Source organism: Heloderma suspectum, chromosome 4 (genome assembly GCF_057233095.1).
Source record: "Heloderma suspectum isolate Gila_16-S chromosome 4, 16-S_ref, whole genome shotgun sequence".
Lineage (NCBI taxonomy): Eukaryota > Metazoa > Chordata > Lepidosauria > Squamata > Helodermatidae > Heloderma > Heloderma suspectum.
The window spans coordinates 239,893,197-239,912,918 of record NC_139461.1 but is presented as its reverse complement, the minus strand read 5'-3'; the positions used below and the strand labels follow the sequence as shown (position 1 = coordinate 239,912,918).

The following is a 19,722-nucleotide window of genomic DNA, read 5'->3' as shown; positions in this document are numbered from 1 at the left end:
GCTGGATGGAGACTTCATTTCATGAGCCTTTCCACCTCTTTAATGAAGGAAAAGGACTCCACAATTGTAATGCAGAGGCAGCGGCACAGACTGTTCGCAGGGGAAACAGGATTGTAGCACAAGTTATAGGGAAGCAGAATGGTTGGAAGCAGAGAGTGAGGAAGGGTCAAATGTGAGATGGTAGATCAGTCTACTCCTGTTGCTTCTACCTTCCCCTTCCACACCCGTGAGAGGAAAAGGTAGTGCTAGAAACTACAAACAGATACAGCTACGCTGTATCCCTTCTGTTCAACTAATGTGTCAAGCAGAAAGCCTGAAAAAAGTGGGTAAATGATGCTGATTTGCTCTTATCCCCATGCTCAGTTCAGCATACAGTGAGAAACACTGTCATTAAGAGGTTTCAAGCTCACAAGAGAAAAGGCAGACAACATTGAAGTCCAATAAAATTCCATTTTTGTTTTTATTTCTAACCCCAATATTGCAAATATACAGAAAAATACCAGTACAAATTTATAATATAGCCAGGCTTATTTACAAACTCTATACATAGCTCCTTCCTTTTCCTTCTGCACCTTGCCTCAGACAATACGTTTTAAGAAATTCTGCATAAAAGTGTATCAGCTATGGCTTTTTGTTATGTAGTATCCTACAGCCATTATGTACATGGTATGGAGTCTTTTAATAATCTGGTCTGCCTTAAACATGTCAAGAAGACAAGAATGCTTCAAAGCGCATGCAATGGCAACATCTCAGTGGCTGCTTTGTTGCTTGGGCAGCAGTGAGAAACATGTAATGTTATCTGTGTATTCAATACTATGGAAGGGAAGGCAACTGTTGCCTAGGGCAACAAGTGTGTGCTAGCCACTAGCCCCTGGTTTATTTATTGGGGAGGTTTCAAGTTTTGGGGAATGTTCTCACTGTATCAGCCAATGTACTTCATAACAGGTCACAGGCTGACTTGATAGGTACCCCATGATAAACATTCTTCTCCTGCCTACCTTCCAGAGATGCTTTAATACATGTGGAAAGTTGGGCATATAATGGGAACAGTCAGCAGTCAGATTGTTATGTTCTCATCATATTGGATAAGGTCTTCACCAGCTGCATTACAGGTTCTCTTACATTGCCAGCCCAATACATGGAGTTTCAGTAAGCACATGCATAGTAGAGCAAAAAGTTCAAAGAAAGAAGAGCAGTTCTGGAGCACCTCTGTGAGAAACAGGATTATTTACCCCCCTTCAGTTCAAGGCTTGGTTACCATGAATTTAACAAACATTAATTCACTGTGAACAACACTTTTATTTACACATCGAGTGTACTTCTATACTGCCCTATAAGTGATAATCAGTAGAATCATTTTAAGCGGAGTAAGATTCTTCTGAGGACAGACACTCCTTCCCAACATTTGTTGGTGCACCTATCTTCAACAAGGGCCACCAAAAAATGTATACCAGGTGACTGGAAAAACAAGTGCACTCTGGAATCCAATCAAATTATGCAGGGGTGCAAGGGAGGAAGTAAGGGCCTTATCAAAAAGCACAATGAAGTCAAAATAACTGAGAGAAAAACAAATCCAGGACAAGAACTTGCTTCCAAGCTTGTTACTCTCATTTTATTACTGCCAAAGAGAAGGGTGGAAAACTCTGTGACTTTACCAGCATACCTCTTAACTACTTGGAAGTACCCAACAACCTTTGAATATCTAACAAATCCTACTTCATTTGATACAAGTCACCAGTGACAGGCTCATACCTCAAACAGATTAAGCTAACTCTTATTTAACATACTGGCTACATGACATGGTGAATCATAATGAGAGAAATGTTAACAATTCACCAAACCAGAACACTAACCCGGACATTTGCCAGCAGGACTATGAATATTAAATCAGAACAGATCATATAACTAGTGATGTTGCCACAACCTGCAACTACCTGGATTAGAATAAAAACTCTGTCCATCTTGTAATGCTGACCTCCATTACTGAGCAAGCTCAATTCCACCCACCCCCTCCATTACAAAGCAAGTTCAATTCTTAGTCAGTTGAGCTTACAATCCACCCCTCTGCACTTCTGGCCCTGGCATCTGCAATGCTGAAATGGCAGCACCCCATATACCAGAGACTTTGGGAAATATATGCAGTTATGGGATATGGCAGTATGCTAGGCACCAGGGAGGCCTCACAATGAAGCCTCCAGTGAGAACTTTCTGCTTGCACTACCCCTCTGCCAGTTAAGTTTCAGGGAAGCAAGGTGGGGTAGAGTGCAGAAGCTTGCAGTGATGTTGTGTAGATTTGCAAGGGTGAGGCTGGCGGGTGTTCAGACCTGGTCATGCTCCTGATGACATCACTGAGAGTACTATGGGAACCAAACATTTTTTATTTCTTTTAAAAATAGCTCACTCTGCTAAGCCCAATTCTAAAACAAGCAGAGTTCATTCATCAGTATTTATTATAAGAACTGTCCAAAAATTATTCTTGGAACAACCACACTTTCTAGTGGATGTGAATCTCGATTAAAGGACAGCAAGACCTCTGATAACTAAAAGTGTATTTCAACAAGCACTTATGCCCATAAAATTCCTCCTTTGTGTAGCTAAAATTATATGAATGCTTTTGTCTGACACAAAATGTGACTCTCACTCCCTGGTATAGGATCAGAACCAAATCGTAAGATAAGGGTAAAAAGTATCACCTGGAGCCTACACTGATTCACATAATCAAATGAGTGTTAGGAAGGTCATTCAGTTCAGTCATGCCTCTTCAAACACCTCAGCCCCTTAATGGCAATGGAAATCAAGCACCAGCTATGCCACAGATGATTTAATATTTTGTTTTTCCATGTCTTCTGTTCAGTAAGAAGCCCTCAGTTTCTACTCCAATAAATATTAGATTGGAATGTTTCCCTTGCCAATTGGCATCGAGCAGACCAACTCTGAGCTACAGAATAACTTCATGAAGATTCACTTCACAATTCTGTGAACTAAATATTATTGGAAAACAGAGTATGACTCCATATGGGCAATATAGCAGACTAACTGTACAGGTAAGTAAAAGTTGATAAATGTACATAAAAGTGGAGCATGGGCTGCAACCACTGATCTATTGCTTTCGAGAAAAAAGGTGCATAGCAAAAAACAGAACATTGAACAACATCATGTGCTGCCTGTAAAGTAATAAAACTTTCCTTCAAGAACCCGATCTAAAGCACCTAATTTCTGTTGCTTCAAGAGATCATAACATTCTAAACAAGTCTTATTTTTAAGAGATCTGTACTGCTTAGTCCTACCATTTATAAAATTATCCTCTTCCCCACCCAGATGATTTTTTTTCTTTTTAAAAAAAGATTTATGGCAGCACACATGCTGATTTCACAGTTAGGTTCCTTGCAATTGTAGAGCCCAGCCACAGAGTTGCTCTGAGACTTGAAATAATCTCTGCTTTGCACAATACACATCTATCCAGTTGATTACACTTTAGTTAAAACAGAAAGCAACCCCATTTCAGCACAAAGCTCTTTGGGGTGCTGGTTAGTTCTCTCAGCTCCTGCTCCAGCATCTCATTGCTCTGCTTGCTAGGAAAGTGCTGGTCACACTGCAGGACCTTCAAAGCAGTATCATCACAGTGTTGAGTCAAACATGTCCCCTACCTGGGAATTTGCGCTGTTCTTCCAGCAGCATAGTATGTTGTACCTAGTAATGCTAATATTTAGTGAAATGTTGCTTCCACATTCCTATTTAGTTCTCTTTTAAGAGCATGAAAGAAATCTGATTAAAATGTTACATTTTTTAAAAAGCCTTCCTTTCTTCCTTAGAGCTGCAGTGTCTTCTCCCCCCACCCCCCACCCCAATGCAGTTCTTCCAGTCTTGCTGGTTTTAGATAGTTCAATGGCCACAATAGGAACACAGCATCCCTTGGACATGGGAAAGGCATCGAAGTTGGGAGTAAAATGGACTGTCGGCATTCACGCCTTTTTGTAGCAGCATCCAATCCCATACGTAACCAATTCTAGCAAGATCTGTAATATTACTCCAGGAGATCCTGAGCAGAGAAAGAAAAAGAGAGAATTCTTCTTGTTAGTATTCAGGATCAAGAGTCTTCTCTGGCAAATATAAGCCAAGTATTCTATTAAAGTAGTTCTTAGCCCCACCATCTCACAGAAACACGCTTATGGCCTTTTCAAACAGGCACAGGTCAAAATTACACGTTGGGAATTCACATTTTTCAGTCTAAGCTAACAAATACTGCTTAGAAAGATGCACAGCACACATACGTACTTATTGGCCACAATCACTTGCCTCATCAGAATCATCATGGTAACCAGTTTTGCTGGCCCCTGGTGTTTCAAGTCCTTCAAAGCCATTGGCTTCCGCATGCTGTTGTAGGACCGAGTATCGGTGAACCAGAAACCTAGGGGCATGACAAACACAGATAAAAAGAACTTGACCCATGGCTGTTGCACCTTTGGTCAAAGCAGATCATTGTTCTTTGAAACAGAGGTGAAGATAAAGTCCATAGACTTTTAGAAAGACTCCATATATGGGTTATTGTTGCTGAAATACAATTTCTCTGGGTAAAGCACAACTGCACTATAAAGGCAGAAGTGATAAAAACAGATACTTTTAAAAGATGACGTATTCTAAGTGGGCATGGAGGTGGGCGCATGCACTTAGCCTAGAATTAATGCAGTTGATTCTAGATTAAGTGCCACGTGCCCTCACCAATCTGAATTTAGATGTTTAAGCACAGCAGAGGCATAACCTCATGGAACAACCTGACAGGGACAAAGCAGGAGATTTAAGGTGGAGAAGTGGCAACTGGGAGGGGTTATTGAGCTTTTATCCTGCTCACAATTTCCTCTCCCTCCACCCAACCAGTGGCCACCTTTTCCCAGCTGCTTTTCTCCAAACGGGCCTTACCTCCAATCTCAGAGCCCAACTAGAAGTATAGCAGTTGGGGTGGAGCGTGTTTTAGAGGGGGCGGGAGTGAAAAGAAGAAACATGGGAAGGGTTCAGCACCACCACCACCACCCCATTTATATATGTATGTTTGGCAGGGACTTGTGTTCTAGGATCACAGGTCTGCCACTGTAGCATCTTGTATAACTAGGGTTCTGGTAATCCATACTTTGCTGCACAAACAAAAGCATTCTAAACTAGTTCTGCCCGACTCACAGGGAAGCAAAACTTGTTCTCAATGTTCCACTCCAATCTGTATTCAATTTCACTTCCTAGGAAGTCTCCTATTCCTAAACTAGCTTTAGGGTTCATTCATACATTACCACTGAGGCACAGAAACTGCTACTACGTATTCTACGTATTCTAATACCACAATGACAAGATTCGTAAAGGGGAACCATGTGGGTTGAGCAAATTATGCAGTTCCTTCCCAGAGAGGGATGATGCAGAACAGGAAAGAACCACATCATTTGCCCAACCCATCTAATTCCTCTTAGTGGTGTAATGTAATGTTAGTGGTGTAATGCAATGCCTCAACAGTAACAACTGAATTAAAGCTTAGCCTGTTCAGCATGTGAAATAGATAAGAAATAACTGTGGGTAAGACATATTTTCCTGGCAGGAAACAGGACTGTTTAATAAGGATGCCATCACCTTATGTGCAGTTATATGATCCTTCCAGAATTGAAGAGGATCACTATCCACAGGGCCTTTACAGACCATTACTATTTGTGCAGGAAATGCTATGGAAATCCAAATATCCTACTCCTAAGCTTATATGATGTGTAGGAAGAGCTTATGTGATCCCCCCGCCCCCAGCCAGAAACCAGTCTCCCCATCCCAGTAGCGAAGCTCCCTCAAGAACCTTTGATTTTCCACATTTCTCATTATTTACAGGCTGCACACATATCATTCTCCAGCACTGAAGCATCTAATTTAGTGACTTTTCTGTTGGTGGGGCTAGTCCACCACCACTGACTTATGTCCCCTTGTGACCATCCTGCAAAGCCTGTGTGGCCAGGACATGCTTCTCTTTGAATGCCCAGGCAACATCGCAATGTTAGATATACATGGGAGGCAGGCAACGTATCACTACAAAACCTGGATTGTGTGACAAGGCATAACTGTACTAGCTGTATTTACCAAAATAAATCCAATCACACTGTGCATGATAATGTCAGTATATATTAGGATATTTTGTCTGGTCTAAGGCAACTGAGATTTAGCAAGATTAGGTGGATATAGATTTAGGACCTGTGTAGGTCAATGAAACTATTGCTTAGGTTATTTTTCTCCTGGGAGGAGAGGTATGCCTTTGCCACCAGCACACTTCAGTCAAATTCAGCTCCTTCAGCGTCTATGCAACAAAGGGGCAAAATGTGCATGCTCTATTCTTTCACAGCCCTTTATAACTTATGTTGCCATCCTGCCCTGCAAACCTCACCTTCCTCCACAAACGTATTTCTTAATGATGACTACTCCAGCTACAGCAGTGATGAGCATCAAGCCTATTACAGCCAGGATGACTGGAGTGGAGTTGGAGGAGGCAGACTGTAGAAAGAAAGGAGAAAGGATTGTTTAGGTTTATATGACACATTAGAGGACAAGACCACCGCAACTACGACGCACTTTCTAAAATGATCTTCCTAGCGTACTTCAAGTTCTTTCTACCTCAAAGCCCTGCATGCAACACAGTAGCGCTGTGAAGATTTGGGAAGGCAGAATGCAACTGCTTAGTCTGAAAGGGGTGAAGGCCTCTGTCACTGGATTCCGTAGCTCAGAATGCTAATCACACCTTCAGCAGCCAGTTTAGAAAGCTCATTCATCTCACTGCCTGCTCAGAGCTGAGGTTAATACTAGCAGAGAATTTTAAGAAAGCTGACTTCTCAAACATTAACTGTTAGTGGGCAGTTGTTCTTGAATTCTTTTTACAGTGGCTAGAATGTTCTGTCTGGTCTTGCCCGCTGCAGTTCTTCCATCAGTTTTATTTAATTTTTTACCTACCAACTGACTTGAGCTCAAGTAGTTGCTTGTACATTTTTTTTTTAGATCGGTCTCTTCACGGTTGGGATTCTCCCCACCAAGACATTTGTCTCCTGGAATCTTCCGGTACCTGGAATTCAACAAAAGTCTCAGTAGGCTATGGGGAAGCTCCTTTTACATGCAACAGCTTCCCAAGCCAGCAAAGATTAGCTAATTGATTTATGCCCCATCATCAACAGGAGGCTGAGAAAATGGTTACACTGTTGCCAGGCTGGCTAACCCCTCAGCAGCTCAGAGCTTTCAAACATTCCAACAAGGCAGAATTCTTCCAAGACTGGCCTACTAAGAGGGATGTCTACATCAGGCCAAGAGCACTACGCTGGCCCCGAGGAAAAAGAGGAACTCATGAACTCAAAGATGCTTAAACAATAAATGCTCATGTTATGGTCCCCAAAATATTTCAGTCGTGCTTCCCTGGTCCACAGAATGCATTTAATGAATTGTCTTAAATCTATGACAGACCTCCAGACTTCTTATTCCACTGGAGTTACTCTGTGATGGTCACAACTGCAAGAGGCATCCCTTGATCCCAGGGATGTTTCTTACTTCTCCAGATACCCGTATGTTCACAGAGAGAAAGAAGATTATTTCACAAAGTACTGTGGATCACTAGAAAATAATCCTTTCCCGCAAACCCTGCATATATTTATTTTATAAAAGCAAATGCAAATACACATAGCAGTAAGCCAGCTCCTACACCAACACTATCTTGTAGCTGACTTAGGATATCATGCCAGTGGACTAGAATCTTACAAGAGAATTACCCTTTGGTCTTTAACCGCTCTCGCTTCCCAAACAAACAGAACTCCAGATCATGACCCTTCAGTTCTGGCTGCTCCACACATTCAGACTGGTTTTCTGGGCGGAAGTAGCCAAAGTCACTGCAGCACAATGTACAAAAGCAGGAAAACGGGCATTAAACTCATCAAGTACATGAGCCTCAATTCATATTTATTATCACTGCAAAAGGCTGAAAGGTGCTGGAAACAGATTAGAGGAATTGGCTGTAGCCTAGCCAGGTCTCTGAGCAAGTATTTGTCCATCCCTTTCCACAAATATGTATGACTGTTGGCATGCCTGTGATGCAAGCTGAAGGGAAAGCGCCAAAGGGCTCTGTGTGTAGCCTGTAAGCTACAGGCGACACTCTGTGCGTAGCCTGTAAGGGCTCTGTCCTGTGGTGTGTAGCCTGTAAGCCAGGGGTATTGAACCTCTTTCAGCTTGAGGGCTGAATTCAATTTCAGAGAAACTGTCGGGGGCTGCATTCCAAGGGTGGGCAGGGTCAAAATACAAAACAAAATTACCAGCATATTTTAGCTTAAAGCTCTTATTGCCAGTAACTAAACTTTAGGAGAGGCATCTCAACTTTTTAGAGCGGGGAGAAAAACTGCACAAAAGCCAGGAAACCACCAAATCATTAGTAGTTGGGGGAACGGGGTGGGCCAGGGGAAGGGGACATAGCTTTCTAAGGAACTCAGGAGGGGGGGATTTGGCCCCCAGGCCTGAGGTTCTGCACCCTGGCTGTAAGCAAGGGTAGCAGAGACCATCAGTAGAAAATGGTAACAGCAGAGGGAATACCACCAGCTAGGACTAGCTTTCACCTTTTCAGCTTTATCTGCCATTTTGGTTAGTGAGAGAGAAAAATGAGTGATTGGCTTGACGGGCCAGAACTGCCGCCCCAGGAGGATTTTGATCTTCCACTGTATAGTGGTCGCTTCTGGAGGCTGGGGACCTATGTTTTGGGGCACTCTTTCAGTTGTTTTGAGGGTGAGGGTGGCCCCCTCTTTCTATGTTTCTGTTGCTAGCCCAAACTCCAGTGAGAGAGGAGTTCTGGGACTGCAGTTTGTTAGAGGGTGGGCTAGCTCTTTGCTGTACATCCAAACGTGTGTGTGTGTGTGTGGGGGGGGTATTTTTGTGGCTTGGAGGCTTTAAATTATCTTCCCTTTTCCACTAACATGGGCCTCAGTGTGCAGGGGGCTGGTGAGTGGATGGGGAATGTTTAGCTTTCCTGAAAAGGAGACTAAAAAGATTTTGGCTGCTCAGTTTCAAGCAGTAACACTTTGTAAATATTTGGGTGGAGGTGGCTAGTGACTTGCTTTATCCTGGGTTTAGGGATCGGGAGTGTGCAACTATTACAAGGATAGTGGGCAGAAGGAGGAATGGTGATGGCACATAGACTGGCCGTTACAGGAGAAGGCAGGGGTTACTGGGTGCTGTTCTTGCTTCCTTCCAGTTCATCAATCAGCCAAGTTCCTGGGGGTTGTAGTGTCTGTTCCAGAAGGTGATGATGGGCAGCTTTCCCCAGGCTGGTGCCCTCCAGATGTTTTGGACTTCAACTCCCATCAGCTCCAGCCAGCCTAGCTAATGGTCAGGAATCCTGGGAGTTATCGTCCAAAACATCTGGAGGGCACCAGATTTGGGAAGGCTGTCTACAATGTCCCTCAGGGATTGATTCTGCCCCCATTTTATTCAATCTCTATGTGGAACCACTGGGAGAGGTCATCCGAGCTTTTGGAGTGCATTGTCATCAATATGCAAATGACACACAACTCTATTTCTGTTTTCCATCTAACACCAAGGAAGCTATTGGGGTTCTGTACTGGTGCCTGAAGGTGGTAATGGGCTGGATGAGGGCTAACAAACTCAAGTTCACTCCAGAAAAGACAGATGTGCTCCTGGTCAGGAGATGAACTCTGGAATAGGTATTCAACCTGTTTTAGATGGGGTTGTAATCCTCCTGAAGAACCAGGTTCACAGTTTGAGAGTGCTTCTGGATTCACCTTTACATCTGAATGACCATGTGGCAGCAATGGCCAGGCATGCCTGTGCCCAGCTTAGGCTGAGCCACCAGCTTTGCCTGTTCCTGAGGTAGTCAGACTTGACTACAGTAACATATTCCCTAGTTACGTCAAGACTGGTAACGCTACATGGGTGTTTGAAGAGTATTTGGAAGCTGCAGTTGGTCCAGAATACAGCAGTGAGAATGGTAGTGGGCAGTGGTTGCCAACTTGTTTCTGGGCATAATTAAAAGTGTTGGTTATTAGTTTTCAAGCCCTAAATGGCTTGGATTCAAGATACTTGAGGGATCACCTCCTCCTATATCATCCTGCCCGCTCTCTAAGAACAGAAGGAGAGGTCCTTTTCTGTGTCCCACCTACGGTGGAGGCACAGTTGATGGCAATGAGATATAGGACCTTCTCAGTGGCTGCACCAATGTGGTGGAACACCTTCTCCTGTGAAGTGCAGATGGCTCCCTCCCTCCCCGGTCCTTTTTTGCTGGTTGATAAAGTCCTTTCTATTCCAGCATGCTTTTGCCTGTTAAGTATCAGCTGCTTTATGTAAAGTTTATGTTTTATCTGTGGTCCCTCTTTTGTTGTATTTTTTATTGTACTTTATGATATTGTGATTTTAAATTGTCTTAGGCTGTACAACTGAAACGCATGATATATTTTTAATGGCTACTCAGGAATTTAGTTTTTTCACCACTTGATCTACTTAACTACAATTATTCTTAGCATGTTAAGAAGTAGGAAAAAACAGCCTTGCTCTGGAGCCTCTGGTTACTTCCTGCTAGGAACTGGCATCTAATTTCGCAATAAATTAGGTAATATGCAACATGCATATCCATGTAAGTGAATGTGGTACTGTACATGTGTACACACACACTCACACGATCAACTGCAGCTGGGAGTAGATGATACAGATACTCTGTACAGATCCCTTTTAGTGCTTTCTCAAGCAGTCCTAGAGAACTATCTGGATCATCCCAACCAGATTCTACCACAAGTCTTATTGCTGGCTTTGGTACAATCACCAACAGCCTCCCTGTGATAAATGTAAAATTGTAACTCTATTGTGAGGGATCCAGATAGTTTTCACCATTTTACCAGCACTCAAAAAACACCTACTGTAATACATTTTGTGGTCTGGACAGTGGTTGTGCAAGTGCCGAGGACACATATTTGCTAGTGCCTGTGCTGTAGGTTGCCAACCACATAGCCCTGCTCCTTAATGTCTGCACCACATCCTGACTTCTTAACATTTCCCCCCACTCCCATTTTCTTCTTCTTTAAATTTGTTTAGGCTGCAATCCTATACTCAATTTCCTGGAATTAAGCCCCATTTAATTCAAGGGGACTTCCGTATTAGTAGATATGTCTAGGATTGTGCTATTAGAGGCTGAACTTTTCCCAGCTATCCTATAGAAGTTCTTGAGGGCCTTAAAAAAAAAAAAGGTGAATATAAGCAAGGCTGAACATGGGGAATTACTTTCTACTGAAAAATCTAGCAGCTTTATGAGAAGCCCTTGAGCCACAATTCTTCAAGATTAAGTTGCTAGTCTGTAACATCAAAGAAAGGCATGAATATCACACAAGTAACATCTGCTAAAGCAGAGGTCAGGCAACTTTTGGCCCTCCAGATGTTCTGGCCTACAATTTCCCTCACCACTGACTAGGCTGGCTAGTGTTGATGGGAGTTGTAGGCCAAGACACTGGGAAGGCCATAAGTTGTCCACCACTGTGCTAAAGACATTGTAGCACAGGAGGTCTTGGTAGGGTTTCTAGAAGATTGTGTGTGGAATATTTGCTCCCTTGCAGAAAGTGGCTTCCTATACTTCTTCAGGAGCCCAGTCACTCACGCTTTTATATATTTATGCCCCCTATCCTGCCCTTCCTTCCCTGTCCAAGAACTTCATATCCTGCCAAAACAAGATTCTGAATCCAAATAAAGAATGCAAGTTTGCATGATTTATTCTGGTATGGAAGATTGTTGCCACTTTGGTCCCAAATATGTAGTGCAGGGGAGCACGTATGCATGCAGATGATACAACACTGGCTGATGTGGAAGAATTGCCAACTCAAAATCTTCCATGTTCATTCACCTACAGAAAATACCCCAACAGTGACTTTGGCATCTTGTTGGTTTAAAGTTAAACTGATAATTGAATTTGGGCTGCAAAATTAGGGATTTCTTTTGGGAAATCTCTAGTTCCACTGTAGTTAGATAACAAATACTTAAATCACTCGACTACCTTCTCAAAATACTTCATTCACATATACAGACACACTGTGATTCCACCTCCCTCAAAAGCATTCCCTTAATATTTCAGGGAAGCTCAAAAGGAAATGGCTATGGTCACTCCACTGGCTATTTCAGAACACTTAAAACACTGCTATGGAGAAGAAAGATGGGAGAAACCCCCCCAAGCATACCAAAGGAAGTCATCTAATGTGCAAATGCAGACAGATGGTTGCTTGGTCACCATGTAGTCACGGCCGTTCTGACAGACAGATGACTTGCGAAGCCGTAGGTATTCCTCCTTGTAGCCTAGTATACAGCCATCTGCAGGGTTACTGGGGTCATTGGAGTGAGCCAACCACTTTGTATAGTCCTTCTCTTCACCTAAGGAGGGAATAATGACTAGATTCCTCAAACAGCCAAAAGCTACTAAAAAGAAAAATAGGTGACTCTTTTGGGTGCTTTCCTGCAGAATTCTGTGGTGGAATCACCCACAGAATTAGGGTGGGCCCTCACTGGAATCCAAGATAACTGCCTTGTAGTTCTTCCAGTTCCAACAGCCCTGGAGTGAACTACATATCCTGTGGTCTTCACACATGACTATGCTATTATCCACTAAGTCTGAGCAACAAAGAGCATGAAGAAAAGGAACAAAACCTCCCTCTCTTCTGCTGCTGATTAAAGGGGAAAGGGGAGTGCATTTTGTGGGGTAGGGGCTGGCAGGAATGGCTTTTAAGGATGGGAGGGAGTGGTGGAGACTAGGCAATTTTTCTGAGTCCTTACTTCAGCTTGAGAAAATTATCGGAGTTCTTGTATTTTTTCCTAAAGAACCCAAATACTTTCCAAGGTGCACGTGTCCAGTTTACTGCAGCTGGAATAACTGAGGTAGCCTCTTATGCAATTTGAAAAACTAACCTGTACAGTCTTAACCAGGCACAGTCTCACACTAGCAGCCTATACAACTGTGGAGGGGAACCTCTGACCCACAGACTTAATCCAACCCACAGATGTTCCCCATCTGGCTCCCTCTGAGGGTGGGCCCTGCTCCATGCCAAGCCCCATCCCCAGGAGTCTACCAAGGGCTTGTGAAGGTGCGGGAATCCCCATTATCTCCCATCACTGAACTGAGATAACAAGGTGATCCCCCTCCCTGCAGGCTCCCTAAGGCCCCTGTAAGATTAGGGAAGGGGTGCAGAGAGGAATCCCCATTATCTCCAATCAATGATCCCCTGTTACCTCTGATTAATGATTGGAGTGCTTTGCCTGTGCCATGCCTTCTCCCACTGGGAAGGACATGGCACAGGCAAAGCAGTCCCAGATGAGGGACTGCTTCAGCCACAGCTTTGGCTGGGGCCACTTTGCCCTCGCCACGCTTTCCCCCATCGGGCAGGACATGATGTGGACAAAGCATCTATGATACAAAGCACTGGCTGGTGCTACAGCTGATGCTTCATGTCAGTGAACGATGAGGTCAAGGGGTGTGGCCATGCCCCCAATGTCATCTGGCAGGTGTGGGGCTGGGGGGGGCCCCAGGCCCCCACCCCAATTCAGTTCCCTTCCCGTAATATACAAGATAGCGGTGAAGGTGCTGGACCAGTGCCTGGAGGCTATAATGGGCTGGATGAGGGCCAATAAACTGAAGCTAAATCCTGACAAGATGGAAGCTCTGTGGATTGGTGGTTTCCGAGTCTGGGAATTGGGTAAGCGACCTGTCCTGGATGGGGTTGCACCCCCTTGAAGGAGCACGTGCAAAGCTTGGGAGTACTCCTAGATCCATCTCTGTCATTGGAGCTCCAGCTGGACTCCATGGCCCGGTTGGGGCCAGCTTCGGCTGATCCACCAGCTACGGCCTTTCCTGGACAGGGGTAACCTAGCCACAGTAGTACATGCACTGGTAACTTCCAGATTAGACTATTGCAATGCACTTTACATGGGGCTGCCCTTGAAGATGACTCAGAAGTTGCAGCTAGCGCAAAATGCAGCAGCTAGACTGCTGACCAGAACACCCCATAAAAACCATATAACACTGGTTTTAAAGGAATTGCACTGGCTGCCAATATGCTTCCAGTCGGAAGTCAAGGTTTTGGTGATGACATTTAAAGCCCTACGTGATTTGGGGCCTCAATATTTGAGGGAGCGCCTCTCCCTATATATGCCTGCCCGAGCTGTTGGAGGGGCCCTCCTCTGCGTCCCACCAGTACGAGACATACACTATGGTGGGATGTGGGACAGAGCCTTCTCTGCTGTGGCACCCCGGTTGTGGAATGCCTTCCCCTTGGAGGCCCGATTGGCACAGACATTGGTCTCGTTTTGGCAGCAAGTAAAAACATAGCTTTTTACCAAAGCCTTTGAGGGCTAAATGCATTCCCTAGCACATTGTTTTAACTGTTTTAAATTTTAACTGGTTTTAGCTTGTTTAATAGTTTAATATGTTTTTAGGTGTTTAAATTATTTATTGTTTTATACTGTTTACATTGATTTTATCTGTATGCCGCCCTGCGATCTTAATGATCTAGGGCGGGATAGAAATGTTTTAAATAAATAAAATAAATCAGATCCTCCAGTTTGTCAGACTGTTCTAACTTGCAAATATAGTCAGGTCAGTTTGAAGGCAAGCAGCCTCCTGACATCCCTCTTTATTTTAAGGAAAGAAAGATTACTCACAGTCCCTTTTGAGGAGATCACTGAAGTCAATGGTATATGAGATCCACTGCCGGGACAGAAAGCTCTCTCTAAATCCCCAGATACTAACGTTCATTGATTTGGCTCCTGGCTCTGATGCTAGGCCAGTGAAAGTAATAGGTTCCTTATTGAAAACATAGTTGTGCCAGCACTGCCCTTCATCTGTGGAGAACCTAAAACAGACAATGATTAGGAATGAGGTTTAGAATTATTACTGTGGGTCATTTAAAATCACCAGAAAGCCTCATGAAGCCATTGGCACCCACCCTGAACAACTGAGGATGCAAGACAGGTTAAGGGAATGCTAAGCCAAACTACATGCTCACCGGTCACTTTGTGTATATAGAAATTTGGGGTGCTATTACTTCTCTGCAAAGCAATACCAGGAGAGTGCAACTGCAATGGAGGCTGGCAAGAAGATTCAATCCCTCTTCTGTTAGCTGCTTTCTTCCTAGCTGGAGTTCCAGGTATATCTATCTCAAACTGAACCCGGCCTGTTCTGGAATAGAGCTTGTTTTTTTAAAATGGCACAAAGGAATGGAAATTGGGACTCCTTCTGAAATATTTTGTCCCAAGCAACTGCTTCATGGAAAGGCTGGCCTTTCTTGTCTGTCCGAGGGTGTTCCAGATGGAGGACTCTTAGTGCTACTAATCATTCTGTATCTATTCTTCCTTAATTTTATTTATTTATTTATTTATTTATTCATTCATTCATTAGATTTATTAGCCACCCATCTGGCTGGCTACCCAGCCACTCTAGGCAGCGTGCAATACAAATTAACAAACAACAGGTTTTTTGTGTGGAAAGAAAAAAAGATAGTTGAGGGCAATACAATGAAGACAATGTCTGGCCCCCCAGTAAAATTCTATGAATGAAGCAGGGTGTTTGCAGGATAAAAGCCTTGCCTGGAAGCACCCCTAATGTTTCATACATTCTAAACTAAGACCAACCCAGTTTTTCTCTTGACACTATTGTACAGGGACCTAGAACATGCTAGCTAGTGATGTGGCTGTCAGGAAGTGGACAATGAATCTCTCACGTCTTCCCACTGTACAAGAATTAGCAAAAGTGAGCTCCTGCATACCTAATCACATTGATAGGATGATGGGTTTGCTCCACAGCCACAATGATGCCCCCAGAATCCAAGATGGCATAGTGATGCGGTCCTTTGAGCATCCGTGCCCAGGTGTAGCCACCATCATCCGAAATGTAAACATCTGGGTTTATTATTGAAATGGCATCTCCAACGCTTCCTGCAACAAAATGCCCAATACCATGGAAGTGAATACACTATGGTTTTCTGATGATGGAGTACCACATGTATTCCTTCTGAAGTTCACCCACCCTTTCCAAGCAGGAAAACCCCCCAGCACACAGGCTGGATCTGTAGAATACATAAACCAGTGAAAGATCGCAAGAAAAACCTCTGCACTTTCCCATTATTTCACTTCATACTATGTGTGCATAAAGGTTAATTCCTTACCATGAGCAATGACAATTCCAACAGCATTAGGTTCAGACAGAGGTGCCATTGGTACATTCAGCTTCTGGGAGATGCTGTAGGATGCATGGATGTGAAGGCTACACTGTAAATATAAGATAATCCAAATAAGAAAAGGAAACAAAGTGCAGGAGTATAACAGATTTGGACTCATTAAAAACAAAGCTAGCAAAACTGCTCAAGTCTCAATAAATCTGCCACTGAGGAAAATCTCTAACGATACAATACTGATGCAGATTGATCTTAAACTTCAAAGCCTCACTGGTCAACATAGCATGTTCAGAACAGAATATAGCCTCAGGAAGCTTCTTCCACACAAAAGCCCATTCCCTCTGGTTTTCAGTTCTTTTAAGAGGCTGAATTCTAAACAGTTTTCTGTCATCATCATTTGCCCCGATTGGGCCCAACTCACTATAAACAGTTTATTCAGCATTTCACTCGTCTTGCAAAATACCTCTGTTTTTTCTGTCTTTATGTGAATTCTCTGGACTACCCTGTCATGGTACTACTACAGAGGCCAGTTTCCCAATGAGCAATTCCAAAGGCTGCAGCAACTTCAATATGCATCACGATATTTTTAATTTGGCATCCAAAATTGATCTATAGGCTCCCTGTACTATCACACCCTAACCTTACACTCCAGCCTTAAACACGTTTAGTAGAAGCCTCAATGTCAGTAAAAGCTCCTTCCATACAAATAGCTTACAACTACAGCCTTGACCCAACAGTATTTTCCTGCATTTCATTTCTGCCAATACAGAAAACAGACAAACCTTCTCCTTATTTTTAGCTGTTGAGTCGCACTCAGCATTTTCAGGTTTCCTCAAGTGCACCCATTCCCCTCCTTGGTCAAAGGTAATCACCGACTGAATTGAATTATCTGATTGAGTGGGGGGAAAACAAGTAAATCTTTGCTTTTGTGTGATATATTCCATGCAACATACCCTCTAAAATTAAAAATTGACATTGTTTTGTATCCAGAACACGTTGCAAGCACCATCATTTAAGATGACATCTTGCAGAAGCAGTCTGAACGCTTACAAAACTGACTAAAGGACATTTTCACTACCAAAGAGCAATGCCACTCTCCCAAACTGAACGCAGAACACGCCGCTGTGTTTTCCAAACTGTCGTAGAAAGGATATCCTATTGAGCAATTTAAAGCCAAAAACATAGGCTTTTATAAAAAGACAATTTACTGAGAAAAACACTTTAATGAAGTTAAAGTAGAAAACACCACCTGCAATTTGTTCAGGAAAATGTAGATAAGTAAGAAGAACTTTACCCTCATGTCAGGAGCATCAAACTTGCTTGCAACAGAAATAGCTGTATTTCATTAGTTTATAAGGCGACAGAATGTATCATTCTACACACTCACAGAAACTGTTTAGGAAGGTCTATACTAATCACATGGCCAAGTTTTAGGAAACTACACAGGCATTTAAGTTGAAAATAATGAAATATTAAAAATATGCAGTTCCACAAAAGAGGTAGTTCAGGCCCAGGGACTATGGACACATCTATACAGGGCTTCTTTCAGGAACGTTATATGTTGTATGAATATCCACTTCAAATGTTCTAAGCCTGCAATAGTCATTCACCTGTCTGCACAGCAGATGGGGATGGAAGCAATGCCAGCCTAGTCTGCCTTGTTTACATGACTTAAGATACAAAGTCATATAATTATCTCCTCTCTCAGGGACATTTCCAGCATTTACAGTTTGACACTGAAGCTCCAGATCAGAAATGGGAGTAATTCCTGTGCAGATGAGCCATCTTTCTGCTTTGAATAAGACACTTGCGATTCCCATCTATAGGCAGAGTGGAATTGCCAGCCTTACATCTCAACTTGGCATGTGTCTGGGCTTCTCACTTTACTCAGGCAGACCTGCACTGCAAGAACGTCTTAGAAACACTGTGGAGGTAACAGGATTACTTCCCTCCGTCTAAATACTTAGGAGACAACCCAGCCTCAAAATAAGCTCGTTCTAAGAAGCCAGGAAGCACAGGCATTATGGAAGTCCTGATTAATTTTGCTGACTGCCAGAGATGCCTCAATTTCTTCCCACTGAAGAGTTAGGTTTTAGCTACTTTCTTAGGAGAATTCTTGTTTCAGTCCAGCTACTCTCTAAGCCCTCTGTGATTATCATGCCATACCAAGAGTGAGCACTCACCCTCCGAGAGCACGCTAGTGATATAGATGCCTCGCAAGGAGGTCACATTGGTGAAATCTGTCTCTCCTCCAGTGGTGGTGTAGAGGTGCCTTTCTAGAGACTTAGAATATATGATGCCTTGATCATCAGAGGTGTAAATTGTTCCATATCCAGTATCTGCAAGAAAAACAGCAGATTGCAAGGCTCAGGGGTCAGAGTTACACAAAACAGGGCTGTCAACTTAGCACTATCAATATCCACCATTAAAAGTTACCAGGCCTAGAAAGCTGGCTATATATGATATATGTCCATTTCAGAGCAGCCTAAATTGTATTATAATAAACTGGATGGATAACTAAACAAATGATGACTATCTGAACACAAATGAATAGGCCCATACAGTGTGCTTGATAACTGGTGTGGGAAGCAGGGGAAAGCTACAAGGATGCCAAATGTTTGTATACACAACTGGCACCATGACTGACTTCCCAAAGTGATGATTTGAAAATATTCTGGCAGTGAGTTTACCAAGCGTACGATTCGGATACTTCACCATTCTGGTTAAGGTTGTCCACATTTCTTTAGAAGCGTGCGTATGTGAATGTTATTTCTGGGATTAACTTTATTTATTTCATTTATATACCACCCTTCATAATAAATCACCAAGTGGTTTGCAAGTAAAAATATAAAATGTAAGCACTAATCAAACAATAATATTAAACCCCTAACAAAACGCAGTCAGCAGCTAGAAATATACAACAGACTGTTCAAACAAAACAGATGACTCAAAGGTTTCCTGAAAAACTTCAAAAGGCACTTTAGATGCCTATGCTGTATGCTTTTCATCTTTGTATTTTAAGAGCACCTCTGAACGGCACTTTTGCAATCGACATGAAGCACATACTGAGATTTAGATCTATTTAAGTACACACCACCCATCCTGCCTCCTCTCTCTCTCACCTCCAGGTTCGTCTACGTGCATGAACACCATGTCATCGTTAGCTGCCAAGATAGAGTAAAACTGTTCTTGTCCGACTGAAGGAAGCTGGGCCATGTTCCAGGTTTCACCTTGATCCAGTGACACATGGATTCGCCTGGTAGTTCCCTAGAGAATGCAATGATTGTTAAAATTCTTGATTGTTAAAATTGTTTGAAGGGGGGGGTGTGCACGCGCGCATGTCTGCTGTCTCTTTATATGTTTCTATGTAAACTGTTTTTATATTATGTACAATATTGTATCTTTAAGGTTTTTAATCACTGCAAACCGCTTCTAGTACCATCCACATGGATGCTATTGGTATCTGTGTAGGAAAATATTAACAAGAAACAACAAGAACCACAAGAAACCCCACCAAAAAGTCATGATACTA

The 19,722-nt window shown here is 43.0% G+C and overlaps 1 protein-coding gene across 2 annotated transcripts in view; it reads right to left on the bottom strand.

The window, feature by feature from the left end:
- Nucleotides 1-436: 436 nt before the first annotated feature.
- Nucleotides 437-19,722, bottom strand: part of SORT1 (sortilin 1) — a 60,136-nt gene continuing 40,850 nt past the window's right edge. For both annotated transcript variants that reach the window (XM_084852875.1, XM_084852877.1), the window contains exons 9-20: nt 19,313-19,457; nt 18,374-18,529; nt 16,973-17,079; nt 16,182-16,284; nt 15,783-15,951; nt 14,680-14,870; nt 12,210-12,399; nt 7,764-7,880; nt 6,961-7,069; nt 6,401-6,507; nt 4,297-4,408; nt 437-4,039 (exon numbers count right to left, since the gene is read on the bottom strand). In XM_084852875.1, the coding sequence (XP_084709001.1) occupies nt 4,025-4,039; nt 4,297-4,408; nt 6,401-6,507; nt 6,961-7,069; nt 7,764-7,880; nt 12,210-12,399; nt 14,680-14,870; nt 15,783-15,951; nt 16,182-16,284; nt 16,973-17,079; nt 18,374-18,529; nt 19,313-19,457 (1,521 nt within the window). In that variant the 3' untranslated portion in view covers nt 437-4,024. The remainder of the gene's footprint in view (nt 4,040-4,296; nt 4,409-6,400; nt 6,508-6,960; nt 7,070-7,763; nt 7,881-12,209; nt 12,400-14,679; nt 14,871-15,782; nt 15,952-16,181; nt 16,285-16,972; nt 17,080-18,373; nt 18,530-19,312; nt 19,458-19,722) is intronic.